The sequence below is a fragment of the Bufo gargarizans genome, chromosome 3 (assembly GCF_014858855.1).
Source record: "Bufo gargarizans isolate SCDJY-AF-19 chromosome 3, ASM1485885v1, whole genome shotgun sequence".
NCBI lineage: Eukaryota > Metazoa > Chordata > Amphibia > Anura > Bufonidae > Bufo > Bufo gargarizans.
In genome coordinates, this window is record NC_058082.1 from 346,700,529 (window position 1) to 346,721,391 (window position 20,863).

Here is a 20,863-nt window from a genome sequence, read left to right on the forward strand (position 1 = left end):
GTATAAAGTGATCAAGAGAGTGTACCCTAATGGTCCGGTCTACGAAGTGCAGGTTGAGAATGAGGAATTTGCTTCACGGACTCTACATAGGAATATGTTACGGCCATGCCGGTCCAAAGATCCCGCACCTGTTCAGAGGACACCTCCTCCTGCCCCATACTCAGAACTTGTTATCTCTGATGGAGATTATGGTGAAGACTGGTGGACTGCTCCCAACACTGAAGAAGCCTCCCAGGTTACAGGTGATGAAGGCACTGTCACAGAACCATTGCCAGCCCGTAATGGAGAGGGGCCCTCGGACACACCCGAACCTCCTATTGTGGTGGATGAATCCAGACTGGCAGTTCCTAGTGGAGAGAGTCAGGTCGTAACAGATAGCCAGGACCTCCGGAGATCCAGTAGGCTTACTGCAGGGGTTCCACCAAACAGGTACGCTGCTGATGAGTTCATTTGGTCCACCTGTATGTATTGTGGACAATGTTGTACTGCTGTATAAAAAGTTACATTAACCATTATTTCTATGGACTATATAGCAAGGCCGAGGACGGCCACCTTTAAGTGGGGAGGCATGTAAGAGGCAGCCCTGATCATCCAGCAACATTTTCAACACATATATATATATAGCAGACTGTCATGTTTCCCTCCAGCCACCAGAGGCCACTGTGGCTGAGTAGGACAGTGTGAGGAGTTGTTTCCAGAGGACAAGGAGTTAAGTGTTTTTCCCGGGCTGAGCAGAGAGCCTGGGCTGAAGGTGTCTGAGTACACAGGAAGAAGGACGCTGTGCACTGAGAGGGAGATCCACAGGGAAGATTAGAGTGATTGCTCCCTGCCTGCTGACACAGTATCTGGGACATTAGAGTGTGTTTGCTCTCTGACTGAGCTGATGTGTCCTGGTGTAGAAGAGAGACTGCTGTAGTGTGAGGCACTTACCAGAGGAACTGTGAGTGAATTCCAGGCCCTGCCTGATTACACCTCCAGAGCTGCTGATTATCTCTAACCAGAGTTACAGAGACTACAAAGAGAGGCCAGAGCTGAGCCACACTGAAGCAAGCAAGCAAGCAACCAGATTGGGACCCAGACTGTACCTGCCTGCATGTGCGGACACCGAACTGTGAGTGCACTGATGCTAACCTGAGCTAGGGCATAGTGGAATAGGATTTAGTTTAGTGCACCGTAGAGGTGCACCCCGGGTAGCGGGGACAGATAGGACTACCTAGAAGAGAGTAGCCTGCTATTGTCTGTACTTGTGTTTGTGATTCATTTGTGTTCTTTATGCAAATTTCCATTATCTTTATTGTGAATTCCCAAGCTGTTCATATTGTAAATCTGCTTCTCCGGCAGTTAGAGTTCTCTTTTAATAAAGCCGGTTTCTACTTCAGCCTCCTTGTCTGCTGCACTGTACTTGAGTCCTGCTCTACGGTCTCTTCCTCTGCTGACCGTTACAAGCATACAGTACATGACAATCTTTTTCGAACAAACTTGGAACCAGCCCTGTACCTGACTAGAATCCAGAGATCTCGCCATTCATTACTCCAGCTGCTCTGCTAGATTTAGGGTCCATTAACACGTCCGCGAAATGGGTCCGCATCCGTTCCGCAATTTTGCGCAACAGGTGCGGACCCATTCATTTTCAATGGGCTCGCAATGTGCTGTCCGCATTTGCGGATCAGGCACTTCTGGATTCGCACTTCTGTTCCGCAAAAAAATAGAACATGTCCTATTCTTGACCGCAATTGCTGACAAGAAAAGGCATTTTCTATGAGAGTGCTGGCGATATGCAGAAATGTGAATGGACCCTTATTTCAAGCTGGCAGCTCAGAGGACGTGCACCTTCTAGGAGGGCATGTCCTTTCAGCTGCAGCTGCTGGCTGTTGAAGGATGGAACTGAGCATGTATGTCAACTCAGTGAGCAATTTAGAAAAAGAGCAAACAGCAGATGGCGCTATACAGAGATTTCATGGATAACTCAGTGGCTATACTACAGAAGGTAAGAATAGGAACCCGCCTTCCATTTGTTTCTGTTCATATGGCCATTGATATTGAAATAAAGAGAATTCAAGTTATTTTCCCTGACCTTTAGGCTAGCTCTACACGACGACATTTTGTTGTGCGATAATTTTCATAATGGTAATCTATGGTGTTGTACTGCGACATGCGACATACTGTGACTGCACAACAGACGCAAAAAAAACATTCAAAATGGATTTTTCTGCGACTGTCACATCGCAGTTGCAGTACGTCGCATGTCGCAGTGCGACACCATAGACTACCATTATAAAAATTGTTGCACGACACATGTTGCAGTGTAGTTGTGTCCTATGTGTCGTGTGACGGCCTCTTGCACACGATCATATGCCCTCCGAGATATACGGTCCGTGAGCAGGCCATATGTCCCGGAGCGGCATTGATTGTGCACACGGGAGTACACAGCATCATAGATTACACTGATACTGTGCACGTCAGGCCACCCACGGGGCTATTGTCCCACACTCTTATGATCTTATGAGTGCGGGACAATAGTACCGTGGGCGACCTCCACAGCATCAGTGTAATCTATGATGCTGTGTGCTCCTGTGCACACGATCAATGCCGCTCCGGGACATATGGCCTGCTCACGGACCGTATATCGCGGAGGGCATACAGTCGTGTGCAAGAGGCCTTACACTGATGATCTACTGTAGATCCGCGGCCTCCTCCCTGCTCACCAAGCACAGTGCCGTACATTATATAGTGGCTGTGCTTGGTATCGTAGCGAGGCTGAGCTGCACCTAGGCCATGTGACCGATGAATGTGACGTCACTGGCCTACGGAAAGCTGGGAGAAGGCAGCTGCGCTTCTGCAAGCACAGGTGACACCTCAAACAGCTGGTCTGCCGGCTCCTGGATGTCGGACCCCCACCGATCAGATACTGATGACCTGTCCTGATGACCAAAGTCTTGGAAAACCCCTTTACCGTGTCAATTTTTGAGGCAGATTCCACTCTGAGTCTGCGGCAGGTAGCCACACACACACGTTAGCCCCATTTGAATAAACCGTTTGAATTCCTGATCTGGGCAGAAATCCAAGCCTCTGATTGCAGATTGCATGTGAGAACATGCCCTAATAACTGACATCTTTAACTTTCTTGTTACCTTTGTTATTAATAATAAAAATAATAAATCTAGTCAGAGTAACATCTTCTGGATAAACAGTTTGTGTTATATGCATTAACATTCAATTCTATGAACATGAACCTAAACAGGAAACTATAAGACTATACCACAAACATTCCTGTAATGAGTAATTGTGAGGAGTGGCTATAAAACACTTTCCTATACAAACATGGAGATATTGATATATTATGGTGCATTTGCATCTAAGCCTTCACGTGATATCGTTGATGTAAAGATTGCTGAAAAGTGTGTTATCAGATATGTATTATTAAGTAAAGAATTTGTGTGTGCAAATATATATCATAATATGGGGGAAAGTAGCGATGTGTTCTGCATCATGTGGTCTGGTAATGTAGAGGTTAACTGATACAGCATCCTTAGAAGTGCTCCAGCTCTCTCGTATACAGTGGGCGGGAGACTGGATAGAGGGGGTTGCTGCTGCACAAACTTCCTGAAGTTGACAGGACAACGTGGTTTGCTATACAAGGCACTGGCAGCTATCTCACCAAGCAGACACTGTGCAGAGTCATTGAATACCCAGGGATCTCTGAGTATACTCCACAATGATGGGGAGGAACATGATCCTGCTCTTTCTTCTGAGCTGGCCTTTCCTGGCTCTCATAGTACTGGCCACTCACCTGAACGTACCTGAGAAACATCACCACAAGGTGCAGCATGGACGCTGCAGCTACACTTTCCTCCTCCCTGAGATTGACAACTGCCACTCACCCCCTTCTGACTACCAGGTGTCCAACTCCTTACAAAGGGATGCACCTGCCGTGGATGACCACCAGTGGCCTATCAACAGGATACGGGAACTTGAGAATATCATGGAGAACAACACACAGTGGCTGCTAAAGGTATGAGCTGGATTTATACATTGCTCCGAAATAATGGAATAAGATGCAATGAAATACTAATACGGAAATGAAGCCACTTGCTGTGTTTGTACATGGTTTTACAGTAACATTTGCTAATCATTTGGCTCAGATAGGTTTACGACTTTGCAAACCATCTTGAGCAGGCTGAAATCGGTTCCCTAGATCTGCGATGGTACCAGCTGTGGTAAAACTACGACTCCCAAGATGTACACTTGCTTGGCTGTTCCCAGAAATGAATGGCGCATACTGGGAGTCGTAGTTTCACCACAGCTGGAGTGTCGGAGGTTAGCCATCACTGCATCATGTTGTTGCTGTGGTCTGGGGAATCCCTCATCAAGATTTAGGGGTTCACAGCTCCTTTGAGCCCTGGCAGCAAAAACATTATCCTTTACCTGCCTGGCATGACTTCCTGAGCAACACCAGAGAATTCGTTTTCACCACTGGTTTAAAATCACATACAATATGGTGCGTCATTTCATTATGCACATTCAAAATTTCTTTCAAAGAATGTTAGATTTTTTTTATTACAAAATGCCTATTTTGCATGGTCACCTTTTGTTATGTAGTTCTTCCTTAAAACTATATGTTGTGTGATACCAGAATATGTACAGCATGTCAATGTCTACACAAACTGTACTGTACGTTATATAGTAATAATAACATCGCAATGGGTTACAGTCAGGCTTTGTACTAATTACATGTTTGAGACACTTATGAATGACAATGTCTAGACATCTAAAAGTAAAGTGCATCTGCGACTAGAATGACAAAGATGTGAACTGATCATTCTCTCTCGGAAGTGCTGGAAACGTATTTCTTTAGTTGCATTATGCATGTATTTAAAGGGGTTTTGCCATCTCAGACAATGGGGGCATATCGCAGAGGTGGGACCCGCACCTACAATGAGAACGGAGCGGGGAAATGAACGGAGGGCGCACTGCGCATGCACAGCCGCCCTCCATTCATTTCTATGGGGCTGCCGAAAATAGCAGAGCGCTGGCTTGGCTCTTTCCATCTGCCCCATAGAAATTAATGGGAGCAGGAGCCGCGGTGTGCTCCTATTCACTTCTATGGGGGCAGCGGGGAGCAGCGCTTGGTGGTGGATGGGCCCCAGCCACAGCTCTCCCCGCTCCTTTATTGTTGTAGGTGCGGGTCCCACCTCTGGAACATGCACCTATCAGACAATGGGGGCATATCCTAGCAATATGCCACCATTGTATGTGATGGGAATACCCCTTTAAAGAGGACTTGTCACCTCTCCTGACATGTCTGTTTTAGTAACTATCTGCATTCACATTGTAATAACAATTCTGGAGCAAATTTTCATATAACTCTATCTTATGCCATTTATAAATAAATATATAATAGCAGAAGGACCCAGCTTCACACGGGTATATTTCATCTATTTCATTTAATGTTTCTGTGTGTCATTAAAAGATATCAACACTATCCCCCATAACAGTGACCTCTACAGTACCCCGCCCCACTGTCTGCTGAACTGTGTATCTAATCCTATCATGTGTGATACTGCCTGCTGAGCTGTGTATCTAATCCTATCCTGTGTGATACTGTCTGCTGAGCTATGTATCTAATCCTATCCTTTGTGATACTGTCTGCTGAGCTGTGTATCTAATCCTATCCTGTGTGATACTGTCTGCTGAGCTATGTATCTAATCCTATCCTGTGTGATACTGCCTGCTGAGCTGTGTATCTAATCCTATTTTGTGTGATACTGTCTGCTAAGCTGTGTATCTAATCCTTGCTGAGCATCTAATCATATCCTGTGTTATACTGTCTGCTGAGTTGTGTATCGAATCCTATCCTGTGTGATATTGTCTGCTTAGCTATGTATCTAATCCTATCCTGTGTGATACTGCCTGCTGAGCTGTGTATCTAATCCTATCCTGTGTGATACTGTCTGCTGAGCTATGTATCTAATCCTATCCTGTGTGATACTGCCTGCTGAGCTGTGTATCTAATCCTATCCTGTGTGATACTGTCTGCTGAGCTATGTATCTAATCCTATCCTGTGTGATACTGCCTGCTGAGCTGTGTATCTAATCCTATCCTGTGTGATACTGTCTGCTGAGCTGTGTATCTAATCCTATCCTGTGTGATATTGTTTGCTTAGCTGTGTATCTAATCCTATCCTATGTGATACTGTCTGCTGAGCTGTGTATCTAATATCCTATCCTGTGTGATACTGCCTGCTGAGCTATGTATCTAATCCTATCCTGTGTGATACTGCCTGCTGAGCTGTGTATCTAATCATATCCTGTGTGATACTGTCTGCTGAGCTGTGTATCTAATCCTATTTTGTGTGATGCTATCTGCTGAGCTGTGTATCTAATCCTTGCTGAGCGTCTAATCATATCCTGTGTGATACTGCCTGCTGAGCTGTGTATCTAATCCTATCATGTGTGATACTGTCTGCTGTGTATCTAAGTCTATTCTGTGATACTGTCTGCTGAGCTGTACATGTCGCCATGTAGCCCTATCCTAAAGCTGACCTACAGCAGTGAAGAGGAATGTCTGGGTTGTTATGGAAACCTGGAGTAAAACTGTGTGTATGTGGAGACTAAGAGCCTGCAAGCTTCTATTGGCTGATAAGGGACATGTGACCACGTGCATGGCAGTTGGGGGCTTGTATTGGCTAATGCAGGTAATTTTTTGAGAATATCTCAGGAACTGTAAAATATTTCCAGACACCTGATGTACCTGTGTGCCAAATTTGGTGAAGCTCGCTCCAGTCGTTTGGTCGTGCATAAAGAACAGACATACAGACGTCCAGACAGAAACTCATTATATATATATATATATATATATATATATATATAAAAATATGAGAGTATGCCTACTAGAGGTTTATGATTAAATTACCAGGGGTCTGCAATAAAGTAGATCTGGATGTTACCAGTAGGGGGAGGGTGTCCCTGCACAGTCTGACACTGGCAGCACTGATTGGATATTGTCTGACTGTGCACGGACACAATTCCGCCCCACATCCCCCTCCCCCAAATTGCCTTTATTGGTAATTATTTCATAAACTCCTAGAAGGAATAATAGATGAATGGAACAACATAAAGGTACATGAAAAGATGCTCCAGGCTTATTATTACATGGGGGAATGCAAGTAATTAAAGCAGATATGTTGAGAGAGGTGACAGGTCCTGGTCATCTCCCTTATCAATACATTATACAAATAAATGTATTTGAGGTCTCTCAGTTGATCAGATACTGGTGACTTCCTGTTTATGGGCAAATTTGGAGAGATTTAGGAGATACCATGAGGATGACCAGGTTTATATTTATGTGACATGTTCTCAATATACAAGTTACCCAAAACAGAATGTACAACATTTCTAAATACTGTGTTTTCTAAGATCAACCCTTTGGTTTCTTAATTGCTATATTGAAAATCACATGTAAAAGCTTTAAAGTATGTATGCTGTATGTGATTTTTATTTGAAACCTTTTTGGAATTTTTTCCAAGACCTGAATCTTTAGCCCCTTAGTAACCAGTTCTGGGCCTTAGTGACCAAGGATTTTTCTTCTTTTTTTCATCATTGCATTCCAAGAGCTATAACTTTTTTATTTTTTCGTCTATGTAGCTGTATCGGGGCTTGTTTTTTACAGAATGAGTTGAAATTTTTAATGGTGTCATTTTGGGGTAGACATAACTTCCTGATTAACTTTTATTAACTCTTTCTGGGAGGGAAATGGGGAAAAACAGCAATACTGCCACTGAGTTTTTTTCATTTTTTAGTATAATTAACATAATATCTTTACTCTCTGGGTCAGTACAATTACAAGGAAACCAAATACATATTATTATTTTTTTTAACGTTTTACAATTTTTTTAATAGGAAGAAAATCTTTTTTAATCACTCCTTCCCAAGACCAAAAACCTTTTTTTTTTTTTATCGAGTTGTATGAGGGCTTGATTTTTGCAGTTGGACTTGTAGTTTTTTCATTGGTATAATTTGGGGGTTAATTGCGCTTTATTGATTGCTTGTTATTAATTTTTTTCAGTGGAGACTAAGAATAAATTAGCAATTTTGCCGTATTTTTTTATGATATTTGTGTAGTGCAGGTCGGTACAGATGTGGCAATACCAAACAGGTGGGGGAGATTTTATTTTTGCAATTTCTTTCATAAAAAATGTATATTCAATGGAAAAATAAAGCATATTCATTTTTTATTGGAATTTTTTTTATTTAATAAATGTTTTTTTTTACTTTTTTTTACCGCTCGATAGTCCCACAAGGGGACTATAACAAGCAATACTTAGATTGCTTTTAAAATCCAATGCACTATCCCTATAGTGCATAGCATTTTAATGTCAGTGCTATACCGACGTTGACCAGCAGACTGCGCCAGAGAAGCGCAGCCTGCTGGTAAACAGTGATGGCCAGTTCGCATTGTTCGCCCGCGAACATATGCGGGCTGCCATCTTTTTTCACAAGTCTGCGCCTGTGCGCGAGCCGGTCTGAAAACAAGTGCGGTCAGCGGGAGCAGGCAGTTCCGAGAACAGCCACCGGGGGCCTTCATCGGGCTGTTCTCGGAACTGCCTGCTCCCATCACTGCTGGTAAAAACTGAAGGCTTGGGGCCAATACCAGGCCTCAGCCAGCCTTTACACACATCGGCACCCCACGGTTGGAAGACAGAGTGAGTCCGGCGAAAGCCATTGCCTCCTGCATATAAGGGGTTAAACAGCCCAGATCACTCCTGCCTATCTGGGCTGTTAGAGCAGAAGCACAGCCTAAGGCTCCTTAGTGACCGCCATTAAAAGGAATATTGGTGGTCACTAAGAGGTTAAAAAAATAAAATCTTCTTATACAGTACATAATTAGTACAATTGTATTGCTGTTGAGAGCCACACCAGTATCCCCCAACCCAGGCTCGGACTGGCCCACAGGGGTACAAGTGAATACTACAACTTGATAGATTATTAACCACTTCAGCCCCGCTAGGTGAAACCCCCTTCATGACCAGAGCACTTTTTACACTTCGGCACTACACTACTTTCACCGTTTATCGCTCGGTCATGCAACTTACCACCCAAATGAATTTTACCTCCTTTTCTTCTCACTAATGGAGCTTTCATTTGGTGGTATTTTATTGCTGCTGACATTTTAACTTTTTTTGTTATTAATCAAAATGTAACGATTTTTTTGCAAAAAAATGACATTTTTCACTTTCAGCTGTAAAATTTTGCAAAAAAAACGACATCCATATATAAATTTTTCGCCAAATTTATTGTTCTACATGTCTTTGATAAAAAAAAAATGTTTGGGCAAAAAAAAAATGGTTTGGGTAAAAGTTATAGCATTTACAAACTATGGTACAAAAATGTGAATTTCCGCTTTTTGAAACAGCTCTGACTTTCTGAGCACCTGTCATGATTCCTGAGGTTCTACAATGCCCAAACAGTAGAAACCCCACAAATGACCCCATTTCGGAAAGTAGACACCCTAAGGTATTCGCTGATGGGCATAGTGAGTTCATAGAACTTTTTATTTTTTGTCACAAGTTAGCGGAAAATGATGATGATTTTATTTATTTATTTTTTTCTTACAAAGTCTCATATTCCACTAACTTGCGACAAAAAATAAAAAATTCTAGGAACTCGCCATGCCCCTAACGGAATACCTTGGGGTGTCTTCTTTCCAAAATGGGGTCACTTGTGGCGTAGTTATACTGCCCTGGCAATTTAGGGGCCCAAATGTGTGAGAAGAACTTGTGTAAAAAATGACCGGTGAAATCCAAAAGGTGCACTTTGGAATATGTGCCCCTTTGCCCACCTTGGCAGCAAAAAAGTGTCACACATCTGGTATCGCCGTACTCAGGAGAAGTTGGGGAATGTGTTTTGGGGTGTCATTTTACATATACCCATGCTGGGTGAGAAAAATATCTTGGTCAAATGCCAACTTTGTATAAAAAAATGGGAAAAGTTGTCTTTTGCCAAGATATTTCTCTCATCCAGCATGGGTATATGTAAAATGACACCCCAAAACACATTCCCCAACTTCTCCTGAGTACGGCGATACCAGATGTGTCACACTTTTTTGCTGCCAAGGTGGGCAAAGGGGCACATATTCCAAAGTGCACCTTTCGGATTTTGCAGGCCATTTTTTACACATTTTGATTGCAAGGTACTTCTCACACATTTGGGCCCCTAAATTGCCAGGGCAGTATAACTACGCCACAAGTGACCCCATTTTGGAAAGAAGACACCCCAAGGTATTCCGTGAGGGGCATGGCGAGTTCCTAGAATTTTTTATTTTTTGTCACAAGTTAGCGGAAAATGATGATTTTTTTTTTTTCTCTTTTTTCCTTACAAAGTCTCATATTCCACTAACTTGCGACAAAAAATAAAAAATTCTAGGAACTCGCCATGCCCCTCACGGAATACCTTGGGGTGTCTTCTTTCCAAAATGGGGTCACTTGTGGCGTAGTTATACTGCCCTGGCAATTTAGGGGCCCAAATGTGTGAGAAGAACTTGTGTAAAAAATGACCGGTGAAATCCAAAAGGTGCACTTTGGAATATGTGCCCCTTTGCCCACCTTGGCATCAAAAAAGTGTCACACATCTGGTATCGCCGTACTCAGGAGAAGTTGGGGAATGTGTTTTGGGGTGTCATTTTACATATACCCATGCTGGGTGAGAGAAATATCTTGGCAAAAGACAACTTTTCCCATTTTCTTATACAAAGTTGGCATTTGACCAAGATATTTTTCTCACCCAGCATGGGTATATGTAAAATGACACCCCAAAACACATTGCCCAACTTCTCCTGAGTACGGCGATACCAGATGTGTCACACTTTTTTGCTGCCAAGGTGGGCAAAGGGGCACATATTCCAAAGTGCACCTTTCGGATTTTGCAGGGCATTTTTTACACATTTTGATTGCAAAGTTCTTCTCACACATTTGGGCCCCTAAATTGCCAGGGCAGTATAACTACCCCACAAGTGACCCCATTTTGGAAAGAAGACACCCCAAGGTATTCCGTGAGGGGCATGGCGAGTTCCTAGAATTTTTTATTTTTTGTCGCAAGTTAGTGGAATATGAGACTTTGTAAGGAAAAAAGAAAAAAAAAGAAAAATCATCATTTTCCGCTAACTTGTGACAAAAAATAAAAAATTCTAGGATCTCGCCGTGCCCCTCACGGAATACCTTGGGGTGTCTTCTTTCCAAAATGGGGTCACTTGTGGCGTAGTTATACTGCCCTGGCAATTTAGGGGCCCAAATGTGTAAGAAGTACCTTGCAATCAAAATGTGTAAAAAATGGCCTGCGAAATCCGAAAGGTGCCCCTTTGCCCACCTTGGCTGCAAAAAAGTGTCACACATGTGGTATCGCCGTACTCAGGAGAAGTTGGGTAATGTGTTTTGGGGGGTCATTTTACATATACCCATGCTGGGTGAGAGAAATATCTTGGCAAAAGACAACTTTTCCCATTTTTTTATACAAAGTTGGCATTTGACCAAGATATTTTTCTCACCCAGCATGGGTATATGTAAAATGACACCCCAAAACACATTCCCCAACTTCTCCTGAGTACGGCGATACCACATGTGTGACACTTTTTTGCAGCCTAGATGCGCAAAGGGGCCCAAATTCCTTTTAGGAGGGCATTTTTAGACATTTGGATCCCAGACTTCTTCTCACACTTTCGGGCCCCTAAAAAGCCAGGGCAGTATAAATACCCCACATGTGACCCCACTTTGGAAAGAAGACACCCCAAGGTATTCAATGAGGGGCATGGCGGGTTCCTAGAATTTTTTTTTTTTTGCATAAGTTAGCGGATATTGATTTTTTTTTTGTTTTTTTCTCACAAAGTCTCACTTTCCGCTAACTTAGGACAAAAATTTCAATCTTTCATGGACTCAATATGCCCCTCACGGAATACCTTGGGGTGTCTTCTTTCCGAAATGGGGTCACATGTGGGGTATTTATACTGCCCTGGCTTTTTAGGGGCCCTAAAGCGTGAGAAGAAGTCTGGAATATAAATGTCTAAAAATGTTTACGCATTTGGATTCCGTGAGGGGTATGGTGCGTCCATGTGAGATTTTATTTTTTGACACAAGTTAGTAGAATATGAGACTTAGTAAGAAAAAACAAAAACAAACAAAAAAATTCCGCTAACTTGTGCCAAAAAAAATGTCTGAATGGAGCCTTACCAGGGGGTGATCAATGACAGGGGAGTGATCAATGACAGGGGGGTGATCACCCATATAGACTCCCTGATCACCCCCCTGTCATTGATCACCCCCCCTGTAAGGCTCCATTCAGACATCCGCATGATTTTTTACGGATCCATGGATACATGGATCGGATCCACAGAACGCATGCGGACGTCTGAATGGAGCCTTACAGGGGGGTTATCAATGACAGGGGGTGATCAGGGTAATCAGGGTGATCACCCCCCTGTCACTGATCACCCCCCCTGTAAGGCTCCATTCAGACATCCGCATGATTTTCTACGGATCCATGGATACATGGATCGGATCCACAAAACGCATGCGGACGTCTGAATGGAGCCTTACAGGGGGGTTATCAATGACAGGGGGTGATCAGGGTAATCAGGGTGATCACCCCCCTGTCACTGATCACCCCCCCTGTAAGGCTCCATTCAGTCATCCGCATGATTTTTTACGGATCCATGGATACATGGATCGGATCCACAAAACGCATGCGGACGTCTGAATGGAGCCTTACAGGGGGGTTATCAATGACAGGGGGTGATCAGGGTGATCACCCCCCCTGTCACTGATCACCCCCCCTGTAAGGCTCCATTCAGACATCCGCATGATTTTTTACGGATCCATGGATACATGGATCGGATCCACAGAACGCATGCGGACGTCTGAATGGAGCCTTACAGGGGGGTTATCAATGACAGGGGGTGATCAGGGTAATCACCCCCCTGTCACTGATCACCCCCCCTGTAAGGCTCCATTCAGACATCCGCATGATTTTTTACGGATCCATGGATCCATGGATCGGATCCACAAAACGCATGCGGACGTCTGAATGGAGCCTTACAGGGGGGTTATCAATGACAGGGGGGTGATCAGGGAGTGTATATGGGTGATCACCCGCCTGTCATTGATCACCCCCTGTAAGGCTCCATTCAGACGTCCGCATGTGTTTTGCGGATCTGATCCATGTATCCATGGATCCGTAAAAATCATGCGGACGTCTGAATGGAGCCTTACAGGGGAGTGATCAATGACAGGGGGGTGATCAATGACAGGGGGTGATCAGGGAGTGTATATGGGTGATCACCCGCCTGTCATTGATCACCCCCCTGTAAGGCTCCATTCAGACGTCCGTATGCTTTTTGCGGATCCGATCCATGTATCCGTGGATCCGTAAAAATCATACGGACGTCTGAACGGAGCCTGACAGGGGGGTGATCAATGACAGGGCGGTGATCAATGACAGGGGGGTGATCAGGGAGTTTATATGGGGTGATCATGGGTGATCAGGGGTTTATAAGGGGTTAATAAGTGACGGGGGGGGGGGTGTAGTGTAGTGTGGTGTTTGGTGCTACTGTACTGACCTACCTGAGTCCTCTGGTGGTCGATCCTAACAAAAGGGACCACCAGAGGACCAGGTAGGAGGTATATTAGACGCTGTTATGAAAACAGCGTCTAATATACCTGTTAGGGGTTAAAAAATTCGGATCTCCAGCCTGCCAGCGAACGATCGCCGGTGGCAGGCTGGAGATCCACTCGCTTACCTTCCGTTCCTGTGAGCGCGCGCGCCTGTGCGCGCGCATTCACAGGAAATCTCGGCTCTCGCGGGAGGACGCGTATATGCGTCCACCCAGAAGAGCAGGACCGCCGGCAGGACGCAATCCTGCGTACGGCGGTCCTGAGGTGGTTAAAGAAGCTCCCCAGTTTATTATTATTATTATTATTATTATTATTATACACACGATCAGAGCTGAGATGTCTTCTAGGTATAGAGTGAGTGAGACAACATAGACTCCAGCGGGTGCATCGCTAGCTAGTTATTGTGTGCTGAGTAAAGGGGAGCCTCGAGGACCAGACAGAGGAAGCAGGGAGCTGGAAAGCAGAGCCTGAGCCCCAGACATGGACTCAATACAGGGCCAAAAATGGGGTTGTCCCATGAAAAATATTCTACAGTTTTCAAACCAGCACCTGGATCTGAATACTTTTGTAATTGCATGCAATTGAAAATTTAGCATAGCCACTGAGCTATTCAAAAAATCCAGCTATATTTTGCCACCTGCTGTTTGTTGTTTTCTTACTTCTTTGACCTGCTCACTGAGAAGGCCGCACATGCTCAGTTTCATCCTGCAACTGCCTTCTGGGGTGTGATAGGGAGAGCTGAGACACGCCCCCTGAGCTGCAGCTGAAAAGACACTCCCCTTGAGCTGTCAGCCTGATATTGTCACCATTTGCCAGAGGGATGACTACTGGCTCTCCACCATGTTAGACGCTCGCTACCGGTCCAAAATGGGGGCCTTTTTTACACCCGCTGAGAGGGGGACAAACTGAACTACTATAGAGACATCCTATGTAGTCAGTTAGTCGTTGACTATCTGCGCCATCGTCCATCCTCTCGCAGGTCTGACTGGGGGGCCCTCTTGGCTCACGTTCCTCTGCCATGGCTGCTGTGGCAGGGTGGGGGGGTAGGAGCAGTTCCAACATCATCAGCAGCAACTTGAATCTAGAGTCGCTGATGAGCAGCTTTCTTCACCCATCTAGCGAAGAAACTACTCACCAGAAGCAGCAGCAGCTAGACCTGGGGCAGGACCTGAACCAGCAGGTGGTGGAATACTTGGACTGCACCCTGTCACCCCACATTGAAGATCTGCTGGACTACTAGGCAGCCAAACTGTGGCCGCAACTGGCAGAGTTTGTCCTGGAAAAGCTGTCCTGCCTGGCCAGTAGTGTGGCATCAGAGCGTGTGTTTAGTGCAATGGGGGCCATAGTTGCCCCAAGAAGAACTCCCCTGTCCAAAATATGGAGAGACTGACCTTTGACTAGATGGATCAGGTGTGGATCGGCCAGGATTTTCACCCACCAATGCCTGATGCATCATCCATGGTGCAACACCAACACTTTGACAAAAGAATATTGAAAAAACAAGCAGACTGGCTCACAGTATTTTTGCATTTATTACACTTAATAAAAATCACAATTAGTTACTATTACAGTTATAAAATGATAAAAAATAAATTGCCCACTAGATATTAGACATATCCTAATAATATATCAAAATAGCATAAATAGGTGGGTATTTTAAATGCGGAGCTCACGCATATACCCAACCAACAGGAGTACTCCAAAGGGATAATAGGACCACTTGATTATGCTGTGTGGTGTCGGTCAATAGCGCATTGAATCCGTACTTTGACAATGTTCAGATAGTCATGAAATAACTTGCCAAATGCTCAACATACCAGTCACCGACTGGTATGTTGAGCATTTGGCAAGTTATTTCATGACTATCTGAACATTGTCAAAGTACGGATTCAATGCGCTATTGACCGACACCACACAGCATAATCAAGTGGTCCTATTATCCCTTTGGAGTACTCCTGTTGGTTGGGTATATGCGTGAGCTCCGCATTTAAAATACCCACCTATTTATGCTATTTTGATATATTATTAGGATATGTCTAATATCTAGTGGGCAATTTATTTTTTATCATTTTATAACTGTAATAGTAACTAATTGTGATTTTTATTAAGTGTAATAAATGCAAAAATACTGTGAGCCAGTCTGATTGTTTTTTCAATATTCTTCGGTTTCCAGCTGGTATCTGAAAGACTGGGCTCCAGTAGGTTGCTGGTGAGCTCCTCTAAATTGTCTATTGCTATTTTTCCACTTTGACAAAAGAGATTGGTTTCTTCTGGCTACCTGCCTGCCTACTATTCTGATGCTGCCCTCCACCAGATGTCACACATCTGATGCCAAGTGCTCCTTCTTTCACCCACCATCTTCATCTGGTACTGGTATTGCCACCCACCTCCTCACTCTGTCACCGGGTCACTCTGTGGTCTCCTGATGCTGCTGCCACCTCCACACTATGTCACCTTGGTCTCCTGATGATGCTGCTGCCACCTCCACACTATGTCACCCTGCTACTCTGTGGTCTCCTGATGCTTCTGCCACCTCCACACTATGTCACTATGAACATGGGGGGCCCATCAGATTAGTTATCAGATCATATACGTATCCCCTATCCTGTACGTAGGGGATAAAAAAAATTATCTGAGCTGCAAAACCAAGAAAGGCCATCACTATTTTATCAGCAAGGGTCCGACACCTTGCACCCTCATCCAGTTGACTATGAAGATTTATAAAGAGGGTCAGACACACCACTACTTAATATAAACTGACTTATTTATTAACTGCAAGGTTTCAAATGTACAGTTGATGCTCTCATTTGAAGTCAGGGCAATGGTCTTAAATGTGGCCCTGTTGATGATGGGCCTTTGACTCATGAAGAGTCGGGCTTTCAGCACTCAGGAGAGGAAAAAACCCCAGGGGAGAAAACCTCTAGGGAACCATGGCTGAAGAACTGCCCTTCCAGAAGTTGACATCATGTCTGTTATTGTTATGAGCTCCTGTCATAAATCACATTACATTTTATGACTCCTGTAAAAAGAATTTTACCTTATTTAAGGATCTTTTTGGTTCTTAAGACCAATATCTTCTAGAAGAGGTCACTGGTGAAGATCAGGAAATGGTTTATTCTGCGCCTCATTTTGTCTCAAACCTCTGGTGATCCGATCTGCTGCAATTGCCTTCTTAGCCCCAGGCTGTTTTTTATTTCCAGTGTTGACCAGTGGATACAGCTGTGTCCAAGTTATACCGAAAACACCATAAATATCAAGAAGCAGAAAAATCACAAATCGTCAGTATACCCAATGAAGATACAAGATCTTCTCATGGATGCGGTACCTAGCATCTGATAGTCTGACACATGTTCCCAGGACACCACTTCCTGATAATCAGGTCTCTAGGACCAAGTTAAAATAATAAATTAGGATACCCCCCCTCATTAATAGTATAACTATAGACAGAGCAAAGTTATGGGGCCCATAGGCTAAAAGGCCAATGTTTGTGGGGTGTGATTATCCCGAACCTTTGGTGGTTGTCTAAGTACTTACTATTAGAGTTGACCGGACACCTGGATGTCCGGGTTCGACGGGTTCGGCCGAACTTCGGAAAAAAGTTCGAGTTCAGGACCCGAACTTGACCCCGAACCCAAACCCCATTGAAGTCAATGGGGACCCAAACTTTTGAGCACTAAAATGAAAGTAAAAATGTCATGAAAAGGGCTAGAGGGCTGCAAATGGCGTCAAAACGTGGTTAAGAGCATGGCAAGTGCTCTGCGAACAAATCTGGATAGGGAAATGACTTAAAATAACATGAAATATGTAACAATAAAAAATAATAATCTTAATCTAGGAGGACCAGGTCCATATGGAGTAGGAGGTTGAGGAGGCGGTGGATGTGGCGGTGTAGGTAGAAGTGGCGGTGGAGGAGGTAGCCTACACTGCTTTTTGGTTTAAAATTTGTTTTTATTTTTTTAAATTAGGGTACACCACAAAACATTGGGAAATATAACACTCCAGTCATGCTAAACACACGTTCAGACAATACACCGGCTGCAGGGCAGGCCAGCACCTCCAAGGCGTAAAGAGTAAGCTCAGGCCATGTGCCCAATTTGGAGACCCAGAAGTTGCAGGGGCTGACCCCTGTCAGTCAGTTCGTGTAGGCATGTGCACACTTACTGCCCCACCATGTTGCACGTCCCCGTGATGTTCACCATCCAATTTGATATCTGCTCTATCAACTTTTGATGTTCTTTTATGCGCCTACCATGGTGATCACAGGTGGGGGGGAATCAGGGTTCCAGGTCAGACTAGGTATAGCAGTGGTACTATACACCCAAAAATTAGTTAATTTCACCATAAAATGTAACTGACAATTTTTTTATTTTATTTTTTACCGGTCCACTAGGTATAGCAGTGGTCCTAATTGTTGAATTTCACCCTAAAATGTAAATGACCAAGTAGTGAAATGATATAAAATACAGGGAGTGCAGAATTATTAGGCAAGTTGTATTTTTGAGGATTAATTTTATTATTGAACAACAACCATGTTCTCAATTAACCCAAAAAACTCATTAATATCAAAGCTGAATATTTTTGGAAGTAGTTTTTAGTTTGCTTTTAGTTTTAGCTATTTTAGGGGGATATCTGTGTGTGCAGGTGACTATTACTGTGCATAATTATTAGGCAACTTAACAAAAAACAAATATATACCCATTTCAATTATTTATTTTTACCAGTGAAACCAATATAACATCTCAACATTCACAAATATACATTTCTGACATTCAAAAACAAAACAAAAACAAATCAGTGACCAATATAGCCACCTTTCTTTGCAAGGACACTCAAAAGCCTGCCATCCATGGATTCTGTCAGTGTTTTGATCTGTTCACCATCAACATTGCGTGCAGCAGCAACCACAGCCTCCCAGACACTGTTCAGAGAGGTGTACTGTTTTCCCTCCTTGTAAATCTCACATTTGATGATGGACCACAGGTTCTCAATGGGGTTCAGATCAGGTGAACAAGGAGGCCATGTCATTAGATTTTCTTCTTTTATACCCTTTCTTGCCAGCCACGCTGTGGAGTACTTGGACGCGTGTGATGGAGCATTGTCCTGCATGAAAATCATGTTTTTCTTAAGGGATGCAGACTTCTTCCTGTACCACTGCTTGAAGAAGGTGTCTTACAGAAACTGGCAGTAGGACTGGGATTTGAGCTTGACTCCATCCTCAACCCGAAAAGGCCCCACATGCTCATCTTTGATGATACCAGCCCAAACCAGTACTCCACCTCCACCTTGCTGGCGTCTGAGTCGGACTGGAGCTCTCTGCCCTTTACCAATCCAGCCACGGGCCCATCCATCTGGCCCATCAAGACTCACTCTCATTTCATCAGTCCATAAAACCTTAGAAAAATCAGTCTTGAGATATTTCTTGGCCCAGTCTTGATGTTTCAGCATGTGTGTCTTGTTCAGTGGTGGTCGCCTTTCAGCGTTTCTTACCTTGGCTATGTCTCTGAGTATTGCACACCTTGTGCTTTTGGGCACTCCAGTGATGTTGCAGCTCTGAAATATGGCCAAACTGGTGGCAAGTGGCATCTTGGCAGCTGCACGCTTGACTTTTCTCAGTTCATGGACAGTTTTTTTGCGCCTTGGTTTTTCCACACGCTTCTTGCGACCCTGTTGACTATTTTGAATGAAACGCTTGATTGTTCGATGATCACGCTTCAGAAGCTTTGCAATTTTATGAGTGCTGCATCCCTCTGCAAGATATCTCACTATTTTTGACTTTTCTGAGCCTGTCAAGTCCTTCTTTTGACCCATTTTGCCAAAGGAAAGGAAGTTGCCTAATAATTAAGCACACCTGATATAGGGTGTTGATGTCATTAGACCACACCCCTTCTCATTACAGAGATGCACATCACCTAATATGCTTAATTGGTAGTAGGCTTTCGAGCCTATACAGCTTGGAGTAAGACAACATGCATAAAGAGGATGATGTGGTCAACATACTCATTTGCCTAATAATTCTGCACTCCCTGTAAAACAAGTACAAAAACAAATGGATTTATGAGGTGGAGTTCCATATAGAGTAGGAGTTTGAGGAGGCGGTGGACGTAGCAGAGTAGGTGGAAGCGGCGGTGGAGGAGGATTAGAATACCAACACAGGTTTTTGGTTTTAATTTAATTTTGTAAAATTAAGGTACACTCAAAAAGAGTGTGAAATATCCAAAATACAAACATGAGCAATTGTGCTGCAGTATAACAATGGCTGCTTAGTGCCGGTATACATGTCTATTCTGCACAAGGTACGAACAAGTCCTGAGGGATCCATGCCTGGTTCATTTTAATGAACGTGAGCTTGTCCACATTGGCTGTGGACAGGCAGCTGCGCTTGTCTGTGATGATGCCCCCTGCCGTGCTAAACACACAATCAGACAATACACTGGCTGCAGGGCAGGCCAGCACCTCCAAGGCGTAAAGGGCAAGCTCAGGCCATGTGCCCAATTTAGAGACCCAGAAGTTGAAGGGGGCAGACCCGTCATTCAGTACGTGTAGGCATGTGCACACATACTGCTCCACCATGTTGGTGAAATGCTGCCTCCTGCTAAGACGTTCCATATCAGCTGGTGGTCCTAGTTGTTGTGGCGTGCTGACAAAGCTTTTCCACATTTCAGCCATGCTAACCCTGCCTTCTGAGGTGCTGGCGGTGCCCCAGCTGCATTGGCGACCTCTTCCTTCGCCTTGTGCTTCCACTGTGCCCCCGCTGTCAGGTGGGAATGCCACCAGCAGCGCGTCTACCAGCGTGCACTTGTACTCGCGCATCTAACGGAATTAAGGACGGTACGTTGTCCTTGTAACGGGGATCCAGCAGCGTGGCCACCCAGTAATCAGAACAAGTTAGAATGTGGGCAACTCGGCGGTCTTTGCGGAGACACTGCAGCATGTAATCACTCATGTGTGCCAGGCTGCCCAGAGGCAACGAAAAGCTGTCCTCTGTGGGAGGTGTATCGTCTGTGTCCTCTGTATCCCCCCCATCCACGCACCAGTGGTGGCCATGAGCTTGTCTGGGTGCCACCCTGCTGTGAATATGGTTCCTCCTCCTCCGTCTCCTCATCCTCCACCTCCTCATCCTCCAGAACTGTGCCCTGGCTGGACAATTGTGTACCTTGGGTTTGTGGGTGCAGAAACCCACCCTCGGAGCCACTTGAGAATGACTG

General features: G+C 44.4%; 1 protein-coding gene across 1 annotated transcript in view; it reads left to right on the plus strand.

The window, feature by feature from the left end:
* The first annotated feature begins 3,621 nt into the window (after positions 1-3,621).
* The window catches only part of LOC122932978 (angiopoietin-2-like), a 116,789-nt gene continuing 99,547 nt past the window's right edge, over positions 3,622-20,863 (plus strand). Inside the window, exon 1 of the mRNA XM_044287679.1 lies at positions 3,622-4,012. Coding sequence (XP_044143614.1) covers positions 3,716-4,012 — 297 coding nt within the window. The 5' untranslated portion in view covers positions 3,622-3,715. The remainder of the gene's footprint in view (positions 4,013-20,863) is intronic.